The following is a 22,042-nucleotide window of genomic DNA, read 5'->3' as shown; positions in this document are numbered from 1 at the left end:
GTTTTTGAAGTCATCCAGATTATCAGGGAACACATAGGGAATCATGTAGTAACTTAAAGGTTTTAAACAAACCAAAATACTCTGTGAAGCATTAAGGTGCTCTTATCTGGGGTGCTGTTAATTAAATTGCGTTTTTTGAGGCAAACGTTTCATCATAACGTTTTTGATGGTCTTTGCAGTGACTGCACTTGGGGACAATTTCAAGTTCTTGAAAGGTTTTGCATTTATTCTTTTTCTTTTTTATTTATTCACTTCTTAATATATATTTTTTCTTTACTTAGTGGATTAGAACATGTGAAAATGATGATCTCATGCTCCCTGAATCACTCTTTCACAATTCCAGCCCCATGAATTCTGGCATTGTCGTCTTGGAATATACCCGTGATCATCAGGGAAGAAAAAATCCATTGATCCAGGAATAACCTGGTCTATATTCAGTATATTCAGGTAGTCAGCTGACCTCATTCTTTCAGCACATACTGTTGCTGAACCCAGACCTGAACAACTGCAGTATCAACCCATCAACCAATTAAAAAATAAATCCCCACTTGGATTTAAGTAAGTAAATGATGTTCATTTACTTACTTAAATCCAAGTGGTGTTTTTTTTTATTCTTTATTAACTGAGAATGGCTGATTATTCCTGATAATACATTTTGTTTTACAGAATCAGTATCATATTTTTTATGAATGACCATCCTAAACTGTGTTCTTCTTGCTGGTTTTTATCTTGTCATTGTATTTTGTATGAAAAGCAGTTCTGTCACCACTCACAATACTCTGGCATGGCAGAGAGAAAGCTTATTGGACAGTTTTCCCTTTTTTGGGACATTAAAACGCTTCCATGCTTTTATGAAAACTTGTGAAAAGATGAGTAAGTGACTGAAGTCGTGTTCTTCTAAATAGCATATGTGATTATGTTACAGTCAGATATTCTGAGAGCAGAAACAGAGCAGATCACAGCAGGGTGTGTAGAACATTGACTGCAATTGTTACAGTGTAAAAATGCTGAATCTTTTAAATGGAAAGGATCTTAAAAATAAATTAAAAACACACAATAACTTCTAGCATGTGTGAACAGAACATTATATGTTACACTGTTCAGGAAGTAACAAATAGTCATTTTAGGGATGATGTCAAAACCATATCTTATTCATTGTATTAGCAGTTAACAATGCATTAACCATATTTTTATTTTGGGAAAAAATAATTGATTTAAGATGTTGTTAATTTTGCATATAACACATATAGGGGCAGTTTCCCAGACATTGTTTGATTCTAGTTGTAGACTACAGTGGCTTGCAAAAGTATTCATACCCCTTAAACTCTTCCACGTTTTATCATCTATCAACCACAAACTTTTTTTAGATTTTTTAAAATTGAGATTTTAAGTGATAAACCAACACAAAGTCGCACATAATTGTGAAGTAAAACGGAAATTATATACATTATTTTCAAAAGTTTTGTAAAATAATCATCTGTAAACTGTGATGTGCAAAAGTATTCAGCCCCCTTTACTCTGAACCCCGTAAATAACATCCACAATAAAAGTCACTGAATAAGTTAATACAGTCCAGCAGTTGTGTGTAATTTAGTCTCAGTATGAATATAAACACCTGTTCTGTGTTCTCAGGGGTTTGTTAGTGAACAAACAGCATCACGAAGACCAAGGAATTCACCAGACAGAGACCAGTCAGAGGTAAAGTTCTGGAGAACTTAAAAGCAGCAGGGTTAGGTTATACAAATATATCCCAATCTTTGAGCATCCCAAAGAGCAAAGAACTGTTTAATCCATCATCCAAAACTGGAAAAAGTATTCTACAACTGCAAACCTACCAAGACCTGGCTTTTCACCCAAACTGACAGATCGAGCAAGAAGAGATCACTGGGCAGAGAAGCAGCCAAGAGGCCCATGGTCACTCTGGAGGAGCTGCAGAAATCCACAGCTCAGGTGTAGAAATCTGTCGACAGGACAACTATAAGTCTTGCGCTCCACAAATCTGGCTTTCTTCTTGCCATTCTTCCATTATTAAGGCCAGATTTGTGAAATATTTTCACTGAAATATCTCCATTCAAAAAGCCGTTGTAGTCTAAGATTAGGTTTAATCCCAGTTTAGAAAGCTGCTCCTTAATGTTTTATGAAGCAAATCAACTCTAATTATGCTGTAGTGTTTCTCTGAATTGGACGTGAACTAAATTACACAACATGTAATCTGACTGGAGGAGTATAGAGAGAGGGAAAGGTAGTGAGGGAGAGAGAGAGATGAAGATGTAGAACACTAGAATGTAGAGAGACGGGCGAATGAAGTGCATTTAAACACAGTTGACCCACATAACTATGTTACTAATATATGAACCAGAATGACTTCATATATTTCTTTATTCTTTATTTAGTTTTTAGACAGTAGGAGGTCGTGTCTGGAAATGTTGCCTGGGCTCATTCGCAGAAGCGTACATTTTTACGATTCCCACTACAAAACATTTCAGGATTTGTCCAACGTGCACTAAATATAGTTGTACTCTTGTGCATATCATCGCTGTCCAATGAAAAACACTCATCTCCAAAACAGCAACTTAACAGGAAAGAAAAAACCTTTTAAACTTTCAATGGATGTCAATGTAAAAAGAGTTTATTTCAGATCATTTTAAAGTGTTTCTATTGGTCCGTTCATCAAAAAAAATTGTCACAGTGTAAGGGACAATTTGTCTGTTAAAATTATGTATTAAACCAAAAACTGACAAAAATGGAGATGAGTGTTTTTCATTGGACAGCGATTGGGATTTCATGATGGATTAACTCATATAATAAGAATTATAGCTTTGAGCTTTTAGAAATGATGTGCACCACTATGAGGGGGAGGTCGCAGGTTCGAACCCCAGCTCATGCAGCTTTGCCATCAAGCTGCCGGCGCTCAGAGGGAGCAAAATTGGCCCTGCTCCCTCCGGGTGGGTAGATGGCGCTCTCTCCCCACATCACTCCTAGGGTGATGTCCACAGCACTGGGCGTCTGTGAGCTGATATACTGGAACCGAGTCGCTGCGCTTTCCTCCGAGCGTGCTGTGATGCTACTCAGTAATGCTGCATCAGCAGCAGCTCCAAAAGAATCGGTGGCTGACTTTACATGTATCAGAGGAAGCATGTGTTAGTCTTCACCCTCCTGGTGTGTTGGGGCATCATAGTGATAGTGGGTTGGGTAATTGGCTATGTAAATTGGGGAGAGAATGGGAAAAATTAGAAAAAAAAAGAAAAAAAAGAAAAAAAGAAATGATGTGCACATCCTTAGAAATGAATGCTATACACCAGCATGGTAAAGAGGGTAGAAATTTGAGAAACAGATATTCTGTATTATGTGTTCTTATTGCTGTAGCAGGTGGAAGTTTCTAGTTGAAGCCTGCACTAACATGATTGACACAAGTACAGTATGTGAACCTTCATGTTCCAGATACAGCTGGGTATCTGCATACTGTAAATGCATGACCCAACAGCGAGTATAACTAATGCATAGTCTAATGACCAGATTAAACAGTGTCTGGGAAGTGCAGGTTCTTTAGAAGTTGGCTCTGAGGATGGTTTGAAATGCAACACGGATATTGAAGCTCCACTAAAGTTCAGAACTGTCTGGAAAAGAAAGCTCAGCCTCATAGATGACATGCAGGAGGTCTTTCATGTCTGGCCTCAGTGGCCTTTTTATTCATGTGTCACGTTGGACTTGAAATATTCTCTCTATTCTTTCTTTCTTTCTTTCTTTCTTTCTTTGACTGTGTGTCTGTGTGAGTGTGAAAAGGTGTGGATGATTTCTAAAGGTGAATTTATGCTCTACAAAAATAGAAAGAATGTGTTGTTGTAGACTGTTGATTATGTGTGTGTGTGCTGATATGTGTGAATTCACCAGTGTTAATTGTGTTAACGCAAACTATTCCTTGTGAAAAAAAGTATACTTAAATTATGCTGAAATAGGTCTGTACTTAAAGCAGCACTATGTAGGATTTTCTTGATCATTGGTCTTTTTAAAGAAGTAAAATTACAGCTTGAAACTCACTGCAGCGCTGCATTGAGGAGTAATAGGAGGAATAGCGGTGCTCTCGTGTCTGTGCCGGAGCTCCTCTGAGCTCAAACCAGACTCTGTAAGTTTTCCGAGGCGGCCGCGACCAACGCTCGTGAGAACTGCGACCTGCTTTCCGACCTTTAGTTCTAACAGTTCTACAAGAACTACTGGTTCATTCTTTACAAACTAACATACAGACACTCTGGCAGAAGCTAGAAAGAGACCGAATATGTCTGTGAAAGCCAGAAAACATGGAAGAGAAACATATCCGCCTGAAACATTTATTACACTCTGCAACTGTAGGGGGAGCCCACGAGCACAAAATCTCAATCCTACATAGAGAAGCTTTAAGTGCAAAATATATGTAACCCTGCTGCTTAAAATACACATCAGAGAGATTTATCAGAGAGATGTATTACTCCTCAGATGGACTTATAGCTGTCTATCACAGAATCTGACTCCCCTTCACGTGCAGAATCGGCCCCAAGACTAAAACTAAAACTAAATCACCTGCCAAATGGAACAGTGGGACACGCTGAAGCATACTTCTATTTTGAAGAGGAGAGAGAAATTTACTTTCTCTGTGGCAGCTTCTTATTTGTGTGTGTGTGTGTGTGGGCTGTCAGTTTGGCGGTTGGCCCTTACAGTATAAGCTGCTTGCCCTGTGTGTGCTTAAGCAATGGCTTAAGTTTTTTTGGGTGGGTGTCAGTCTGAGGGCATCTGTGTGTGTATATGCGTGTGTGTGTGTGTGTGTGTGTGTACTGATTCAGTTTCTGAATCAGTTACTCTGATTTTGCTATTTATTGGTATATGTTTGAGTAAAATTAACATTGTTATTTTATTCTATAAACTACAGACAACATTTCTCCCAAATTCCAAATAAAAATATAGTCATTTAGAGCATTTATTTGCAGAAAAGAAGGCAGAGAAATTGGCTGAAATAACAAAAAGATGCAGAGCTTTCAGACCTCAGATAATGCAAAGAAAACAAGTTCATATTAATATTCATATTCACGTTTTAAGAGTTCAGAAATCAATATTTGAGGGAATAACCTTGATTTTTAATCACAGTTCTTGCCTAATCATGGCATGTTCTCCTCCACCAGTCTTACACACTGCTTTTGGATCACTTTTTTGCCTTTACTTCTGGTGCAGAAATTCAAAAGCAGCTCAGCTTGGTTTGATCAGCTTGTGATCATCCATCTTCCTCTTAAATATATATATGTGCATTTTAGACCTGCATCCCATTCCAAACAAAATGTGACAGTTGCAATTTAGGGCAAAAAATGTGGTAAAAAACAAACAAACAACAACAACAAATAATGATGGTTTTTAATCATGACTTGGTTGAAAACAGTATCCACACCACAGAAGGCAGAATATTCGAGAAGTAAAGATGAGTAGACATTCTCCAGTTTGTGAGAAAATGTTCTGCAAAGAAAGATGTGAAGGCATTTGCATATTTCTTTCTCTACAGTGCATAATATCATTAAAGGATAAATACTGTTTACTGACTGTTTACAGTCCTGTTCTGTGCTTAATGAAGCGTGTGTGGAGAAGTTTTGGATAGCAATGTTGAAATATGCTGAGTATTTGGAATATGTATGATTGAATGCGTATTATACCACAGTTAGTTCCGACTAGGGATGCAAAGGGATGAAAATAGAATGCATTTTTGTATTGTACCAAAAAAACGGTTTCTTTATTAGGGTAATTGGGCGACAGCCACCACAGGATGAGAAATTGGAAAATGTTTCCAGCACATTCAACCAGTGTTACACTAGCTGTGACTGTTCTCTACAGCCAGTCCTGGCTCTAATAATCTTAGGCCAATCAGTGGCTCTCATGCGTTCCCAAAAGTATTGTTTCACTTCACTCCGCACTTCAGGCCAGCAATGAAATCTGAGTGGGTTCTGGGAGGCTTGCCCTAGAGTGATTGTGTCACGTGCAAACCTGGGCGGAGTTTCCAAAACCATGTAGGTTTCCCATAGACCAAAGGTCTCGAACTCATCTTATCTGAGGGCCGCTGAAGGTAGAGTCTGGGTGAGGCTGGGCCTCATCAGGTCAAGGATTCGTTAAGCATATTTTCTTCAACGCATTCTGCCATGTCGGTGTTCTGTCGAGTTATTCTACCCATCGATACATGCTTCCTAAAGACACTGCGCATGCACTAACCTACATTTTTTATTATTATTATTATTTCTAATGTGTTCTAATTCAGTTGTCTAGTATTTTTTGTGCATTGAACAAACTGGACTCACTATCATTACACTGTCATCAAACTGTAATAGCAATTAATAATAATAAAAATACAGAAATATAATATATATATAAAAACAGATTATAGTACTATACTTATAGTATTATAGTACATGGACTTCTACTGGAAACATGCTCTAATATTGTGCTTCTTTTGTATTTTTACCTTTAAATATACACAAAAGGGTAGCACGGTTTGACAGGGTAGCACAACTCGACAGAACACCGCCGTGTGGGCGTATCCGTGACGTTTTTGAATTCAAATGAAGCAACAGATGTCAATCATAAGTTTAAGATTTTTGCATTTTTAATCAACCTCACTGTGATCTATAGTTCTATAAATCTATATTCCGTGTGTGTATGTGAGGCTCGTATGTGTCTGTGAAGTCACACCCTGCTGTTTTCTGATTGGCTGGAAGCAGAGCGGCGGCCGGATTCATTTGAATAAAGTTGAGCTCTGCTGAACTTTTTCACCAGAGGGCGGGGCTGCGTTCAACGCAAGCCAGCATGCACCGCAGCACCACAGCATGCTCTCTCCATTGAAATGAATAGTATGCTAAAATTTGATTTAAAGTGGTGGGCCACAAAATATCGTTCGCCACAAGTTTGAGACCCCTGCTCCAATTTTTCGGTTTCATTGTCCAACCCCTGTACAATAAAACATGAACTAAAATCAATTACACTGTTTAAAACAGTCACAGCAGCTTTTAAGTCAGTTTTTTTCTGTGATTTTATCCAGTTATAAAGATAACAGTATGTCCTACAGTGCCAGAAACCACATAAACAGTCTATTCTGGCTGATCTATATACTGTACCTTTATTTTGTCAAACTATCACTTTAAATATCAGGGCTCTGGTTACTGCTGACTGGGTGGTGGCAGAGGGGGCTCTGGGGTCAGGGTGAAGTCGATAACTGGACTCAGGCCACGCTGCAGCTCAGGAGCATCAGACAGGGCGGAGTGCTGACAGCAGGACACTGCCTGTTCACCTCCAGTCTGTTACAAGCTGTGTTTGTTCATACACACTCGCTCTGAAAACACACACATCTATCTGTATCAGAGCCATTTTAGAGCCTACAGCATGATCTCCAGCAGAGGAGCTGCAGAAAGACATCCTTCTTCTCAATGTTAATAATCATATTATAATCATATTACAGGTTCAGTGTATGAAATATGCTTCCATAGTTTCCTTAGTTCACTGTTTAAGTCTAGTTTTACAGGTTTAAGTCTAATGTAGCTGTAAGTAATAGAAAGTTTTTTTTTTTTACTTGTGGGCCACTTTATTAGAAACATCTGATGCCTTCTGCTTCCACTTAGTAGCTACTTAGTAGCTGATAACACTGTTGTAATAACATAGTAATAAGACAGTGAAAAACAGTGATACCCTCTAAATAATAAAATAGCAATAATGTAATATGTTAAAACAAGTAGTATAATAAAATTGTAAAAGCAGAAATGATCGATCATAATTATGTCATAATTATCTCCATAATAATAGCATTGTAATAACACAAATGCAACAAGAGTGTAACAACACTATAGCAATAACATTGATACCTAACAGTAACATGAATTTAATTTAGTAATAACACAGTAATAGCAGAAAGTGCACAGTAGTGATACAGTGTTACTTTTTAAAAAACATGTCAACACAAAAATAATTGTAATAAAAATATATTGTAATATACTGTAATAACAATAGTAATAACATGGTAAAATTAAATTACAATAATACAATAACAATAACACAGTAGTTATAACATTGTAATAACACAATAATAAAAGCACAGCAATAATGATTAAAAAACATTGCTTTCATAGTAACTGTAAAAACATAGTGATTATCTTCATAGTAATAAAATTGTAGTAACACAATATCGATAACATTGATAAATCTAGCAGTACAAATACTTTATATTAACATCACTGTAATATCAAATAACATTGTGATGACACAATAGTAATGACATGGTAAAACATAATAACACTAATAGCACAATAACACTGCAATAAGATTGATAACTCTACCAGTACCAATATTTTCATAAGAGTAATAACACAGTAATAGCAGCAACAATAAATTAATTTAGTAATAACACAGTAATAACAGGAATTACATGCTAGTGATAGTGTCATTTCAAGAATAACACAATAGTAACATTGCAAAACACAATAAAAATAATAATAAATCAGTAGTAATAACATTGTAATAACAATAATAAAAATAAGAATAAAAACAGCAATAACATTTTTGAAATAAAATTGCTGTCATAATAACATGTAAAAACATGGTATTTTATCTCCATAGTAATGATGTTGTAATAACATAAATTTAATAAGATTGTAATAACACAATATCAATAACATTGATAAATCTAGCAATAACAATACTTTAGAATCCTAATTATACAGTGATAAGAGATATTTTAAAAATAACATTGTAATAACACAGTAGTAATAACATGGTAAACCCCAATGACACTAATAATACAATAACTTAATAATAGTAACCGTAACAACACAGAAGCTATAACATGGTAATAAAATAACATTGTAATAACATAGCACATATCTTCATAGTTATAACATTGTAATAACACGATAATACAAAGTAGTATGCCTAAAACGCTACTGTAATTACTTGGTAATAGGATAATAGCATTAACATCAAAGCACATCACTATCACCTGCTTTTACTTATTATTATTCGAGGATCAATAACTCAAAAATCTATCAGTCTATTAATTCATTCATCCATCCATCCATTCATAACTTTCACACTCAATTAGGCATGGCTCCCACTAGTCATAATGGAAGCCTTGTACTTCTACTCAGTGGCCACTTTATTAGAAACATTCAGTGCCATTCTGTTATTAGAATAACTTACACCTATCCTGAAATTACATTTTTGTTTATTGAGTGATTGTAGACAGTGCATATATTCTATTCTGCTGTGCTTTGGTTTACTGGCCTCTTTATTGGAAACCCCTCTGATGCGCTCAGGTGTTATTTGGGTGGTGTTCAGGGACGTGGCAGTGTTATGATCGCTTGTCTGGTGCAGGTATGAGTGAATCGGGCACATCAGTGCCTCTGTTAGTCTAAAGAGTGCTCCAAAAATATCCCACCAGTATAAAAATATCTATCATCACATCAGTCACATGAATTAAGAATAAAAGTTCCTGCAGGAAAGTCAGCTCTGAGAATAACGGCTCTTCTGTTTTTGTGTGTGTGTGTTGCAGCTGTTTCTGCGATGAGAAGCAGTGCCTCGGCGTTCGCCTTTGCTGTAAGTACACTTCTCCCTGCTCGTGCTTCCAGATGCGTAATTAGATTACCGTGACTGTTTAGCAACTAATGGTTTGATTGTTGTTTTTCCAGTTTGATGCCACTCTGGACGTGCTGTCCTCCATCATCGTGCTGTGGCGCTACAGCAATGCAGCAGCCGTGCACTCAGCACACAGAGAGTACATGTGAGTTCAGCAGCGGCTCTGGTGCTCAGAAATGTTTGAAGTAGAATTAGGCCCAATCCTATTTCTCATTCGTACCCTTAGGCCTTGTTTCAAGTGTCAGCCTTCCCCTTGGAACTGAGTTACCCTCTAAGAAATGAGACTACCCTTTAATAACCTGATACATCCTCAAAATAAATAAAAAAATAATAAAAAGGGCAATGCTTTATTACCAGGCTTTTAACAGTGCTCTGTAGAGACCCTTATAGTCTAATGTGACAGCAGAAGATTTGTAAAGTTAGATCTGTAGAGTTAAATGTCCTATACCCCATTATACCTCTTAAATTGGGTTTGCTGCTGTCATGTGACATTTATTTATTATCGTCCATCTCTAATTCCTTGGTGATAAGGAGATGACGACAGCTATTCACTAGTTTCTATTTCAAATGTTCCCATTCCACCTTAAATCATGCAAAAGCCGCTTTTTAAAATATTTGTATGCTTGTAGTGAAGAAAAGATACATAGTACACAAAAAACTACATTAAGAAACTAAGCAATGGTTATCATATATTTTACTAAAGAAATGATGCAGGCATCTTGCTCTGTGATCTTTTTCACACTATACCTTCAATTTTCCCAAAAATTATCAGAGCCCCCTATTCTGATGTGCCTTATGTATGAATTTTACCACTCTGCTGAAGTTCAGCGTTATACAGGAAACAGGAAACAAGCATACATGAGTGAAAACCGCCCTGGTTTACCGGAACAATCAGGGTACCTCAGTGTAGCACTGTTGAGCGGCATTTACTAGCGCTAAGTGCTGCTAACCACAGCTAGCGCTGCTGCTAATCCGCCTATTATTGTACAAATATTATAAAAATATTATATTGCCTAAATATTGTACATCAAATCTTACTTAAATAAAGAGTTTTCAGTTGAGAAATCTGTGTAGATTAGCATGCATCACTCTTTTGATTTGTTTTCCCAGTAGCCAGACCTGCTAAATTAGAAAGGAAACGTGGTGACACCCTTGTTCCTTAATATTGTCACTTAAAAAATGCACCTCATAATCTGGTGCGCCTTACATATGAAAAATATACCAGAAAATAGACGTCCATTGATAGTGCTTAAAATGCAGCAATCAAGTCTTGTCTGTTAAGAAGGTAACTAGCCCTCACAGCCTACAACACAGAGTTCCTACCTGGCAGTTCCTAATATAATATTTCCTATATAATAGAGTAGTTTCAGAGTAGAGTAGAGGGCAGACAACACACTGATGGTAAGCAAGGGTTGGAAAAACAACCCCAATATGCAAATATATGGTGCCAGAAGCCAATGGGAAAGATATATGAACCAACAATAATGAAAGAGTTTTACATCGTGTACTAAAAGTTGTCAGGAAACCCATTTTTGGTTCAACAAGTCAACTAAGTTTGTAGTTTGAACTGATTTTATTGACTTGTACTGGCTGGTAAGTTAACTTGGCATGATAATACTAGTTCATCTGACTAAAACACAAAATCACTTCTAATAGTGTACTCCTACATCCCAGCAAAACCCTGGACACCCTACCCCTAGGTGTTAAAGCACAAAAGGAAGGGTTGGGCTAAGTGGTAAGAGTAGGCAGTGAAATGAGATTGGGTCTTAGTTTCACTCCTGGACTCCTGGAGCTACAGTTTAGAGAAAGTTCTAAAACTTCAAAACTGGGTTGTGCTTTAACAGCAGGTACAGATTGTGCACTGCAGCCTTTTATAGCCCCACACTGAAACTAGAGTTGCAATGGTAGGAGATGGTCTCAGTGTGATAACCGTCTAATAATATGACAGTGTTTCCCTATGATATAATGCATTAACAGAATCATTATAATAAAGAGAATCATACATTTGATGGATTAAAGACTAGTACACATGCAGTGGATGGCTGCTGTGGGATTTAATTACGGAAAGTGAGTAGATTTTTTTTTTTGAAAGGCCAAAAGAACATGGTGGTTAGATAGATTAAGTATTGCTGTTTGCTTTAAGATGTGATTTGTTTCTGTAGGTAATTCTAAACCTGTGTTATAAAGCAAAGAATAACAAGTTAGCTTTTATGCTAGTATTGGAGCATGCTAGCTGCAAGTCTGTTTTTCTAAGCTGCATTATTCACTGGTGGTTGATGGCATACTGTGGGCACAGCACTGGTTTGTTGTTTGTTATGTCATTTCTGTAGGTAATTCTAAACCTGTTATTAAGACTAGAATAGTTAGCTTTTATGCTAACAGACACAACCGCCAGCCTTGGCAGTGTTGGCACATGCTAGCTGTGATTTCTGCCATATTCCATAAAATTTAAAAAAACATTTTGCTGAACTGTTATATGTTATGTGTCATTTACTGGTCTAGGGGCTATATATACAAAACATGTTCATGAAGTTTTTTGCACAAAATCACTCTCACATTAAAATATCTTACTAGCTTTATTCTTGCCAGTTTCAGTCCTTTTCAGAATGAGCCATTTAAGGGCTCTGTCACTTTTATGCAAATAAGCTGTTACAAGCTATGCCATGTATGCACTGAGCTTTTATTACACATTAGTGTTAGCATGTTCTAAATGGCAAAACACGAACAAGGACTTCTATCTCCCTCATCTGCTGACTTGCCATGGACAGTAGGTATAGATCCCTCGGTCAGAAGAAGTCTGTTAGCTAAACCTACTGTGTACTGTCTGAAGTTCTCAACCAAAATTACTGAAATGGTATTTCTTCTACTGATCTAGTGGGTGGGGGTCTGGTGGGGGTTGACAGGTGAGGGGTGGTATAAGTGTGCAGCATATTCTTTCAGCTGATTCACAAAAAATGTGTGGATGGATTTTTTCGATCTTGGAGTGTTTTTAGGATCAATTGACACCCAAGTAGAACTAAAACGCACACAAAAAGTGAGTTTAGCATAATATGCCCCCTTTAAAATGCATGGTATTTTTTTATACTGGCCACCCCAGCATTCTTTATGTGTATGATTAGAAAAGTTTAGAAAGACCACACAATGGATTTACAATATATCAAATATATGAATGTAGGGCTATGCTCCAGGGATCATTCTCACCTGCCAGTCCCTCCACCAGTAAATGAGAATCTGCTCATAATCCAATAGCCTGGTTAGGTTAAAACAGCTCAAGATGAATGTTCACACTGAACAAACATTAACCACCAGACGACATTTCAACAATATAAATTATGCAGTGTGTAATAAGAACATGCTGAGATTGCCTAGAAGCATTTCTTTCTATTCCACACAAACCTTATGAGAAATACCAGTTATGACCACCAGAACAGCATTTTAGCATGCCTTATTTTAAGTCTAATATATCACAAAGGCTAAAATTGTGAGTGGTGAATGGTACTGTTATTATGCCTTTTAGGGAGTATTATGAGCAGCTATGATGCAGTTATACTTGACTTATATTTGTTGGTTGTAATGATGATGGTTAGGGATCTGCATTTAAACTTGATTTAAAAACACTGATAAATGGATTGGAATTATTTGTTATATCTTTTTTTATTATTGATTTCATGCCTACCTTGTTTGTTCCAGACTGGAACCACAATTGCAAAACTGAAAGGTGGACTGAAATAACCAAATTTGGTCAGACCAAAAGAGATGGTCTCAGTCTGGGTCGTAAAAATCGTAGTCTGGTTTGTGTGCAGTGTGTAAGCACTGAAATCTGCATTTCCATAAAAGTTGTCAGCAGAGGGAAGCATGACATGCTGTAAGATTTTGTGGGAAAACACTGCACTGACTTTGGCCTTGATATAACACAGTGGATCAACACCAGCAGATGACATGTCTCTCCAAACCATCACTGAATTTTTTAATACATTTTGTATTTTTTATTTGGAAATCAAGTCTGGAGGAAGAGTGGAGAGACACACAGTCCAAACTGCTTGAGGTCTAGTGTGAAGTTTGCTTAATCAAGACCTACTTCTGTGTTTGTTAGCATTGTGGGTCCATCCCTGCTGAGTCTGGTTGTTAGCATCATGGCTTACCCACTCCAACATTGCTAAGCCTGGCTTCTGTGTTTGTTAGCATTGTGGGTCCAACCCCTCAAATCCTGGCTGATGTCTCTGGTAGCATTGTGGGTCCAAAACTGCTGAGCCTGGCTGTTAGCATCATGGCTTACCCACTCCAACTGTGAGTGCTAAGCCCAGCTTATGTGTTTGTTAGCATTGTGGCTCCATCCCTGCTAATCCTGGCTGTTAGCATGGTTATGACCTGATGCATAAAATACTGAAGTTGTTTTGGTAAAGGAATATTTGGATGGTTACGTTAACCTGAATATAAAATTGTTTTGAGTTTGTTTGACACAATATTAATGTTTCAATTTATAATGATGAATTGAGAGCTTCTGAACAGAGTGTTTGTATTACTGTATATTATCTGTGCCTAAGTCTAGTCTCTCACTCTGCTGAAAGATATGCTGTACTGTAAGCTGGAGGAGAGCCAGCCGACTGGTCTCATGAGACCCAGCTGAGGAAGTTGGAGCCAGCCTTCAGGCTTGGAGAGTGTCCATTAGATAGGCTTGCTCAGTGCTGCGGTGTGCTATCAGTGCTGGGGAAGAGAATAGTGATGGCTAAAGGTCAGCAAAGCTTTGTGTACTGTGTGAAAGGCAGGGAAGTGCTGGACAAGCAGGGAAAAGAGAAAGAGAGAGAAAGAGAGAGAGATAGAGAAAGAGAGAGAGAGCAACAGACTGGAAGTAAATGATACCACTGATGTTCTATGGTGTGGTTTGATACCTGATAATGGCTGTCACAGATTAAATCCCATCTATATCATTCATAAATAACTTTACTGTCATGCAGAAAAAGTATGCATCTCCATTTCTTCAGTTTTTGACATCAATCGAATCTGACAGCGTGTCCACATTTTATGCTAAATGGACCAATAGAAATACAAAAAAATGACTTCCATTGAAAATTAAGTTACTGTTTAGAAAATGTTCACACCAGGGTCTTGCATAACAGCAACTATGTAATATACAGCACTTCAGTTTCTGAATCAGTTTCTCTGATTTTGCTGTTTATAGGTATATGTTTGAGTAAAATGAACATTGTTGTTTTATTCTATAAACTACAGACAGCATTTTTCCCAAATCCCCCCCCCCCCCCAAATATTGTCATTTAGAGCATTTATGTGCAGAAAATGAAAATATGCAGAGCTCAAATAATGCAATGAAAACAAGTTCATATTCATCAAGTTTTAAGAGTTCAGAAATCAATATTTGGTGGAATAAGCCTGGTTTTAATCACAGTGTTCATGCATCTTGGCACGTTCTCCTCCACCAGTCTTACACACTGCTTTTGGATAACTTTATGCTGCTTTACTCCTGGTGCAAAAATTCAAGCAGTTCAGTTTGGTTTGATGGCTTGTGAAAATCAATCTTCCTCTTGATTATATTCCAGAGGTTTTCAATTTGGTAAAATCAAAGAAACACATTATTTTCTTGAGTCAAGTTCTGCAAATACGACCAACATTTACCATGTTGGTGAATACGAACAAACAATCTGGCTCTGTCATGTTATATGGTGGGAGTTGGAATTTCATATAATACCAGACCCGTACAGAGAGCATACTATATTGCTACCTGCAATATAGTAGCTTGCCTTGAAGACAGATACTATTCCATGGCCAGGTGTATCACCAGATCAACACTACCAAACCCAAAATCTTCAGTAACTGCATGAGAATATTCAAGATGTATGGGATGGATTATCATAGGGCATCATTAGAAGCTAGGGGTGTGACGAGATCTCGTGACACAAGATTTCGCGAGATTAAAACGTGACGATATTTCTTGTCAAGCTTAAACCTGTCTCTCGGGAAAAAAAAACAGTTAAGTGTGGACTTTTTAAGAGGGATCTGGCAACCCAGTAGCGATAGCAGCGAGTGTGGTGGCTGAGCAGTGAGAGCAGCTCTCAGCAGAAGAGGAAAAAACACTGGTTGTGGTTTGCACTTATTGTTTGCACAAGATAGGACCTAGAAAAGTTTTATTTTTATTTTTTATTCTTATTTCTATTTCTTATAGAATCAATGTGTGAGAGAAACCAGTCTGTTAAGTTTGCGTTATTTGATTTTGTCAAATAAAAATCAAGCCAATTTTCATTTTTGACGTTTTCTTTAAAATGTTATTTTTAAAACTCGTCTCATTCTCGTGAACCCAGTATCGTGTCTCGTCTCGTCTCGTGATATAAGTGTCTCCTCACACCCCTATTAGAAGCGTCTACAACTTGGCACAAACACTAGAATTAGGACTAGCATTGTAATCTAGACACTTCCTTCTTGTTTTTTAGCACAAAAAACTTAAGTACAAAATAGTACAAAAAAGTGAAGAAGTACAAAATATTAGGCCGAAATAAAAGAGAGGGTTCAGCTCTGCATTCCCTGTAGAACTACCTTGAGTTTTCTAGAACATCCTGTATATTTCAGTCTAGGAGCTGAGCTTTGTCTTATCCTTTTGGGATCATTTTGGTCTAAAATAAAATATTTAAGCTTCAAAGTGAGCAGCAGCAGTAAAGCCCAGTCCAGGTGTTGAACCGACAGTAGAGAACAGAATGGAATAAAGCCCACTGGAGATTTAGTAACTCAGTTTAAAAGACTAAAAGCAGATTATGTTTCTCGTAAATATACACACGTTAAGAAGCAGAACAATGCAGTTTAATTTTGAGTTGATTTTGCTGAAAATCTTATATTTGTTAACCTGAAACTGTGTTTCATAACCCTATTTCACAGAATCAATCCATTAAAAATCCCTTCCAGAAGCTTCATTCCAAAGTCTAGGCTACAGGTAGAGCGGGCCCTCAACAGTATGTTTAGAGTTCATGCAACCCCTGTTTCTGTGTCTCTGTGTGCTTCCTGAGTGCCAGGTCACGGTGGCCACGCCCCTGTCCCAAGGGGCGCCGTCACAATACAGACATTTATATATTTATATATCTTATTAATCTAAAATATCCTAAAACGCTACTCATTTCTGAAGTGTTTATCCGTCTTACCTTTGTTTCCGGCGCTTCACATATTTTCTAAAACATTCAGTCTGAGGAGTGATTGAACTCGTACTGAAAAAAAAACCCAGCACTTTCAACACAAACACCTGGTGGGATAAGAGATAAGAGCGACTGCAAATAAGACAGATATTGTGTCATATCATATTAAAAAAGCCTTTTTAAAGGCTGCCTTTCAAAGTGAAACTAATTCTAACTAATAAAAGGCTGCCTGACTGGTGAGTTTTTGTGTGTATTTAATGTTTTGGCTGACCTGGCGTCCTGTAGACATACAAATTAGTGATCTTTGTTGAATGGCTGTACTTATAGTTATAGGAAGAGTATGCATTGATTGTTGTGGTCTGTTGTACGTGGTACTTTTGTAATTTATTGGCTGTTAATGTGTATGAAGTTAATGTAACTAAGTCAAGACAGAGATTATGTAGTTATTGTAATATTCATACATGTGTAGGTTGGGGGGGGGTGTTGGGGGGTGCTTGCAGAAAGCGTACCCACTGTATTAATTGCACACCACTGATATATTTGTTTTAGAGGTAAACCTAGTATTAAACAATGTATTTGTCATCTGTTGTTTTGTTTTTAGTAGGGAGAGGAAACATAATCGAGATTATAATCAAAAATCAGATTTTTTGTTCACAAATCACAGATAATTCTTTTTTAGGTCATAATCACCCAGCACTGGACACAATATGCCAGTGTAAAATACAGTCATATGAAAAAGTTTGGGCACCCCTATTAATCTTAATCATTTTTAGTTCTAAATATTTGGGTGTTTGCAACAGCCATTTCAGTTTGATATATCTAAAAACTGATGGACACAGTAATATTTCAGGATTGAAATGAGGTTTATTGTACTAACAGAAAATGTGCAATATGCATTGAACCAAAATTTGACCGGTGCAAAAGTATGGGCACCCTTTTCATTTTATTGATTTGAATACTCCTAACTACTTTTTACTGACTTACTGAAGCACAAAATTGGTTTGGTAACCTCATTGAGCTTTGAACTTCATAGCCAGGTGTATCCAATCATGAGAAAAGGTATTTAAGGTGGCCAATTGCAAGTTGTTCTCCTATTTGAATCTCCTCTGAAGAGTGGCATCATGGACTCATCAAAACAACTCTCAAATGATCTAAAAACAAAGATTGTTCAACATAGTTGTTCAGGGGAAGGATTCAAAAAGTTGTCTCAGAGATTTAACCTGTCAGTTAACACTGTGAGGAACATAGTAAGGAAATGGAAGACCACAGGGACAGTTCTTGTTAAGCACAGAAGGTGCAGGCCAAGAAAAGTACTAGAAAGGCAGAGAAGAAGAATGGTGAGAACAGTCAAGGACAATCCACAGACCACCTCCAAAGAGCTGCAGCATCATCTTGCTGCAGATGGTGTCACTGTGCATTGGTCAACAATACAGCGCACTTTGCACAAGGAAAAGCTGTATGGGAGAGTGATGCGAAAGAAGCCATTTCTGCAAACACGCCACAAACAGAGTCGCCTGAGGTGTGCAAAATATTTATATATATAAATATTTAGAACTAAAAATGATTAAGATTAATAGGAGTGCCCAAACTTTTTCTTATGACTGTAGATACTATGCGAGTTCAGAACACTATATTATGGTCTAATTGTGGAGTTAACAGTCTCAAGAGGGTTTCTGCTGTTGCTGCTGTTGTGATGCAGATTGTTTGGGGAATGGATGACGTCAAGGTGCATGCTGCTGTGCCCAACTGCAAGAGAGAGAGAGAGAGAAAGCAGAGACAGGTGAGGTTAAGACTGCAGTGTACTCCCGTATTCCACAGAGATCCACACTGAGGAAAGTGCTCTTTATTGGCGGAGCTGAAAGCCAGTACTGGAGCTGAACATTCTCCAGCCCCTCACTGCCTCTGGTTATGGCTCCGTTTAAGCAGCGCCGCTGCCAGAGCCTTCACTTCTGCTCAGCCCCAGCCGTCAAAGCTCCAACAGCCTACAAGAGCAGAAAGAGAAACAAACAGATGGGCAAAGTACAGAGAGAAAAGAGAGAGAGAAAGCGAACCTGGCACTGTGAAAGACACTATGGAGCTTGGTGAGGCTGCAGCTCGTTTGAACAGCCTCTAATGAGAGGAGCAGGTTGTCCATGTCACTCGCTTCGTTAGCCAGCAGATCCAGCACACACACACACTCTCTTTCGCACACACACACACAGTCTCGCACACATACGCTCTCGCACGTACACACATTCACAGCAGGAAAAAAGAGACTGGAGGTGAACAAGAAAGCAGAATTTGGAAGGTGAGACAAAGAAAGTGAGAAAGAGAACGAGGATGAGCTGAAGATGAAGATAAAGCAGAGACACTGTGACTGCACTCATATAGGATAAGATGGTAATGGTGAGCCTGTAAGGATGAGATGGTAAGGATGAGACAGTGAGGATGAGATGGTAAGGATGAGACAGTGAGGATGAGATGGTAACTCACAGAGCTTTTCAACTATACCGCGGAGCTTTTTAATTGTACCAGGGAGCCCATACTGTCTCGCAGAGCTTTTTAACTGTACCGCGGAGCTCAGCTACTGTCACACAGAGCGTTTTAACTATCTCGCGGAGCTCAGCTACTGTCACACAGAGCGTTTTAACTATCTCGCGGAGCTCACCTACTGTACCGCTGAGCTTTTTAACTGTACCGCGGAGCTTTAAACTGTACCGCGGAGCTTTTAACTGTACCATGCAGCTTTTTAACTGTACCGCGGAGCTTTAAACTGTACCGCGGAGCTTTTTAACTGTACCGCGGAGCTTTAAACTGTACCGCGGAGCTTTAAACTGTACCGCGGAGCTTTTAACTGTACCATGCAGCTTTTTAACTGCACCGCGGAGCTCACCTACTGTACCGCGGAGCTTTTAACTGCACCGCGGTGCTTTTAACTGCACCATGCAGCTTTTTAACTGTACCGCGGAGCTCACCTACTGTACCGCGGAGCTCACCTACTGTACCGCGGAGCTCACATACTGTACCGCGGAGCTTTTAACTGTACCGCGGAGCTTTAAACTGTACCGCGGAGCTCATACTGTCTGGCGGACCTTTTGACTGTACCGCGGAGCTCACCTACTGTGCCGCGGAGCTTTTAACTGTACCGCGGAGCTCACATACTGTACCGCGGAGCTTTAAACTGTACCGCGGAGCCTTTAACTGTACCATGCAGCTTTTTAACTGTACCGCAGAGCTTTAACTGTACCGCGGAGCTTTTAACTGTACCATGCAGCTTTTTAACTGTACCGCGGAGCTCACCTGCTGTCATGCAGAGCTTTTTTACTGTACCACCGAGCTTTTTTACTGTACCGCGGAGCTTTTTTACTCTACGGCGGAGATTTTTCACTGTACCGCGGAGCTTTTTCACTGTCTCGCGGAGCTCATACTGTCTGGCGGACCTTTTGACTGTACCACGGAGCTCACCTACTGTCACACGGAGCTTTTTTTTAACTGTACTGCGGAGCTGTTAAGAGCTCCCCATGTGCGACATTTACAAAAGCCCCCCGTGTGCGACAGTTACAAAAGCTCCGCTCTGGATTTACCTTTGTGTGTATATATAATTGCAATAAGTTGATTAAATCGTTTTTGAAACGGAAAATAATCCTTTTTGAATTGAATCATTTGGATTTAAAAGAATTGGGGAAAAAACAAATTGTGACCCCAAGAATCGATTCTGAATTGAATTGTGGGATTCCCAAAGATTCACAGCCCTAGAAGTATTCTCTCTAAGAGCAGATATCTACATTTCCTCTCCGTGGTCTTGTATCAGTGTTGAAGATGCAGTTGGTCCTCTTGTTACTAGCTGTTGGGTCATCATGTCAGAAGTGAGGTTTGAATGTCCGTCACTCTGTATCTCGGTCAAGACAGTTGCTGCAAATTTACAGCAGACAGAAAAACGATGCATGACTGGGCGAGAGACATTATAACTTACTGGATAAAAAGAGAGAGAGAAAGAGAGAGAGTGCAGGTGGAACCTTACAGCAAGAAACCTTTGGCTTTTCTTCTCTGCTCTGCCCGAGTTTTATTAAGACTGAGACGTTCTCTGAACAAGCAGATGGTGTAAACAGACCCCTCACATTCTAACCATGTTCACCCAGACAACCCCAGCACACAGACAGCATTTCTACTGCAGTGAGAGGGCTCTACTGTCCTGGTTTAATTAAATCTGAGCCGAACGTTCTTCTGAGACTCTAGCTGGCAGCAGGTCTGTGTGTATGTGTGTGTGTGTGTGTGTGTGGGTGGGAGAGTGTGTGTATGTGTGTTTGTGTGTTTTGTTAATGAGAGGACCACACCAGCCATGGTTTAAGGAGTGAAGCTTAGCAAGCTAATTATCTCATCAGCAGTTCCGTAGTGAGGATGGACCCAAGACAACAGCTTAGATATCAATAGAATTCCAAGAAAATCTGATCACTGGGCCATCGATGGCTGCCCACCACTCCGGGAACGTGTTCTCACTGTGTCACGGTTTGTTCTTCATGTATACACACACACTAGCTTATATGTCTTATATGCCCAGCACAACATGATGTGCATGCTTGTCTTGTCTTGTATAGTCTTCTCATCTTTATAGACCTAGACCAATTGTGCAAAAAAAAAGTTTATGACATATATTACTACTAGTGATTAGTAATTATAGGATGTTATTACAGGATGAGCATTGTCTTGTTGAAATAGAGCACATGAGTGTGGGGGGTTCAGAAAGAGCATTGTACAAAAAAATGTAACCCTATACTATAACACAACCAACGAATCTGTGATTACTAAAGCTGTCTAATTCTCTTTTTATCTTCTTCGATCTGCCAAATATTTGCTTGATGGTTTCTAGCAACACCACTGCAACTATCTAACAACTACCTAGCAACCCTTTTACAATTACTGTAGCAAAAATACCATAGTCACTGCTATAAACTGACTAAGCAACACCATATCAATCAACTAAGTCACCACAGATATCATTTTTGTCGCAACACCACAGCAACCACCTAGGAAAATTGGTACCCTTGTGACCCAATACCAACCATTTAAACCACTTAAAGCAGCATTATATGGCAATTGGTGTCTTTCTCTTTGGTTCCACTCACATATAAACTCTCAAATAAACTAATATACTGTAAATAACCACAGTGCAGGCTAGAAAAAGTAAGTGAACCTCTGTTTTAATGATTTTAACAGGGACTTATAACTAACTGTTATTGACAGTAGAGTTACCAGACAAGTGGAACAAGTTTGCAAGTATTAAACAGAGGTATTCAGATCATACAGAA

At 38.6% G+C, this 22,042-nt stretch overlaps 1 protein-coding gene across 1 annotated transcript in view; it reads left to right on the top strand.

Annotated features, from left to right (window-relative positions):
• Positions 1 to 22,042, top strand: part of tmem163b (transmembrane protein 163b) — an 86,058-nt gene that overhangs the window by 32,115 nt on the left and 31,901 nt on the right. Inside the window, exons 3-4 of the mRNA XM_007257080.4 lie at positions 9,542 to 9,585; positions 9,678 to 9,769. Of these exons, the coding sequence (XP_007257142.1) occupies positions 9,542 to 9,585; positions 9,678 to 9,769 (136 nt within the window). The remainder of the gene's footprint in view (positions 1 to 9,541; positions 9,586 to 9,677; positions 9,770 to 22,042) is intronic.

Source organism: Astyanax mexicanus, chromosome 23 (assembly GCF_023375975.1).
Source record: "Astyanax mexicanus isolate ESR-SI-001 chromosome 23, AstMex3_surface, whole genome shotgun sequence".
NCBI classification, from domain to species: domain Eukaryota; kingdom Metazoa; phylum Chordata; class Actinopteri; order Characiformes; family Acestrorhamphidae; genus Astyanax; species Astyanax mexicanus.
This window is presented reverse-complemented; position numbering and strand designations above follow the sequence as displayed.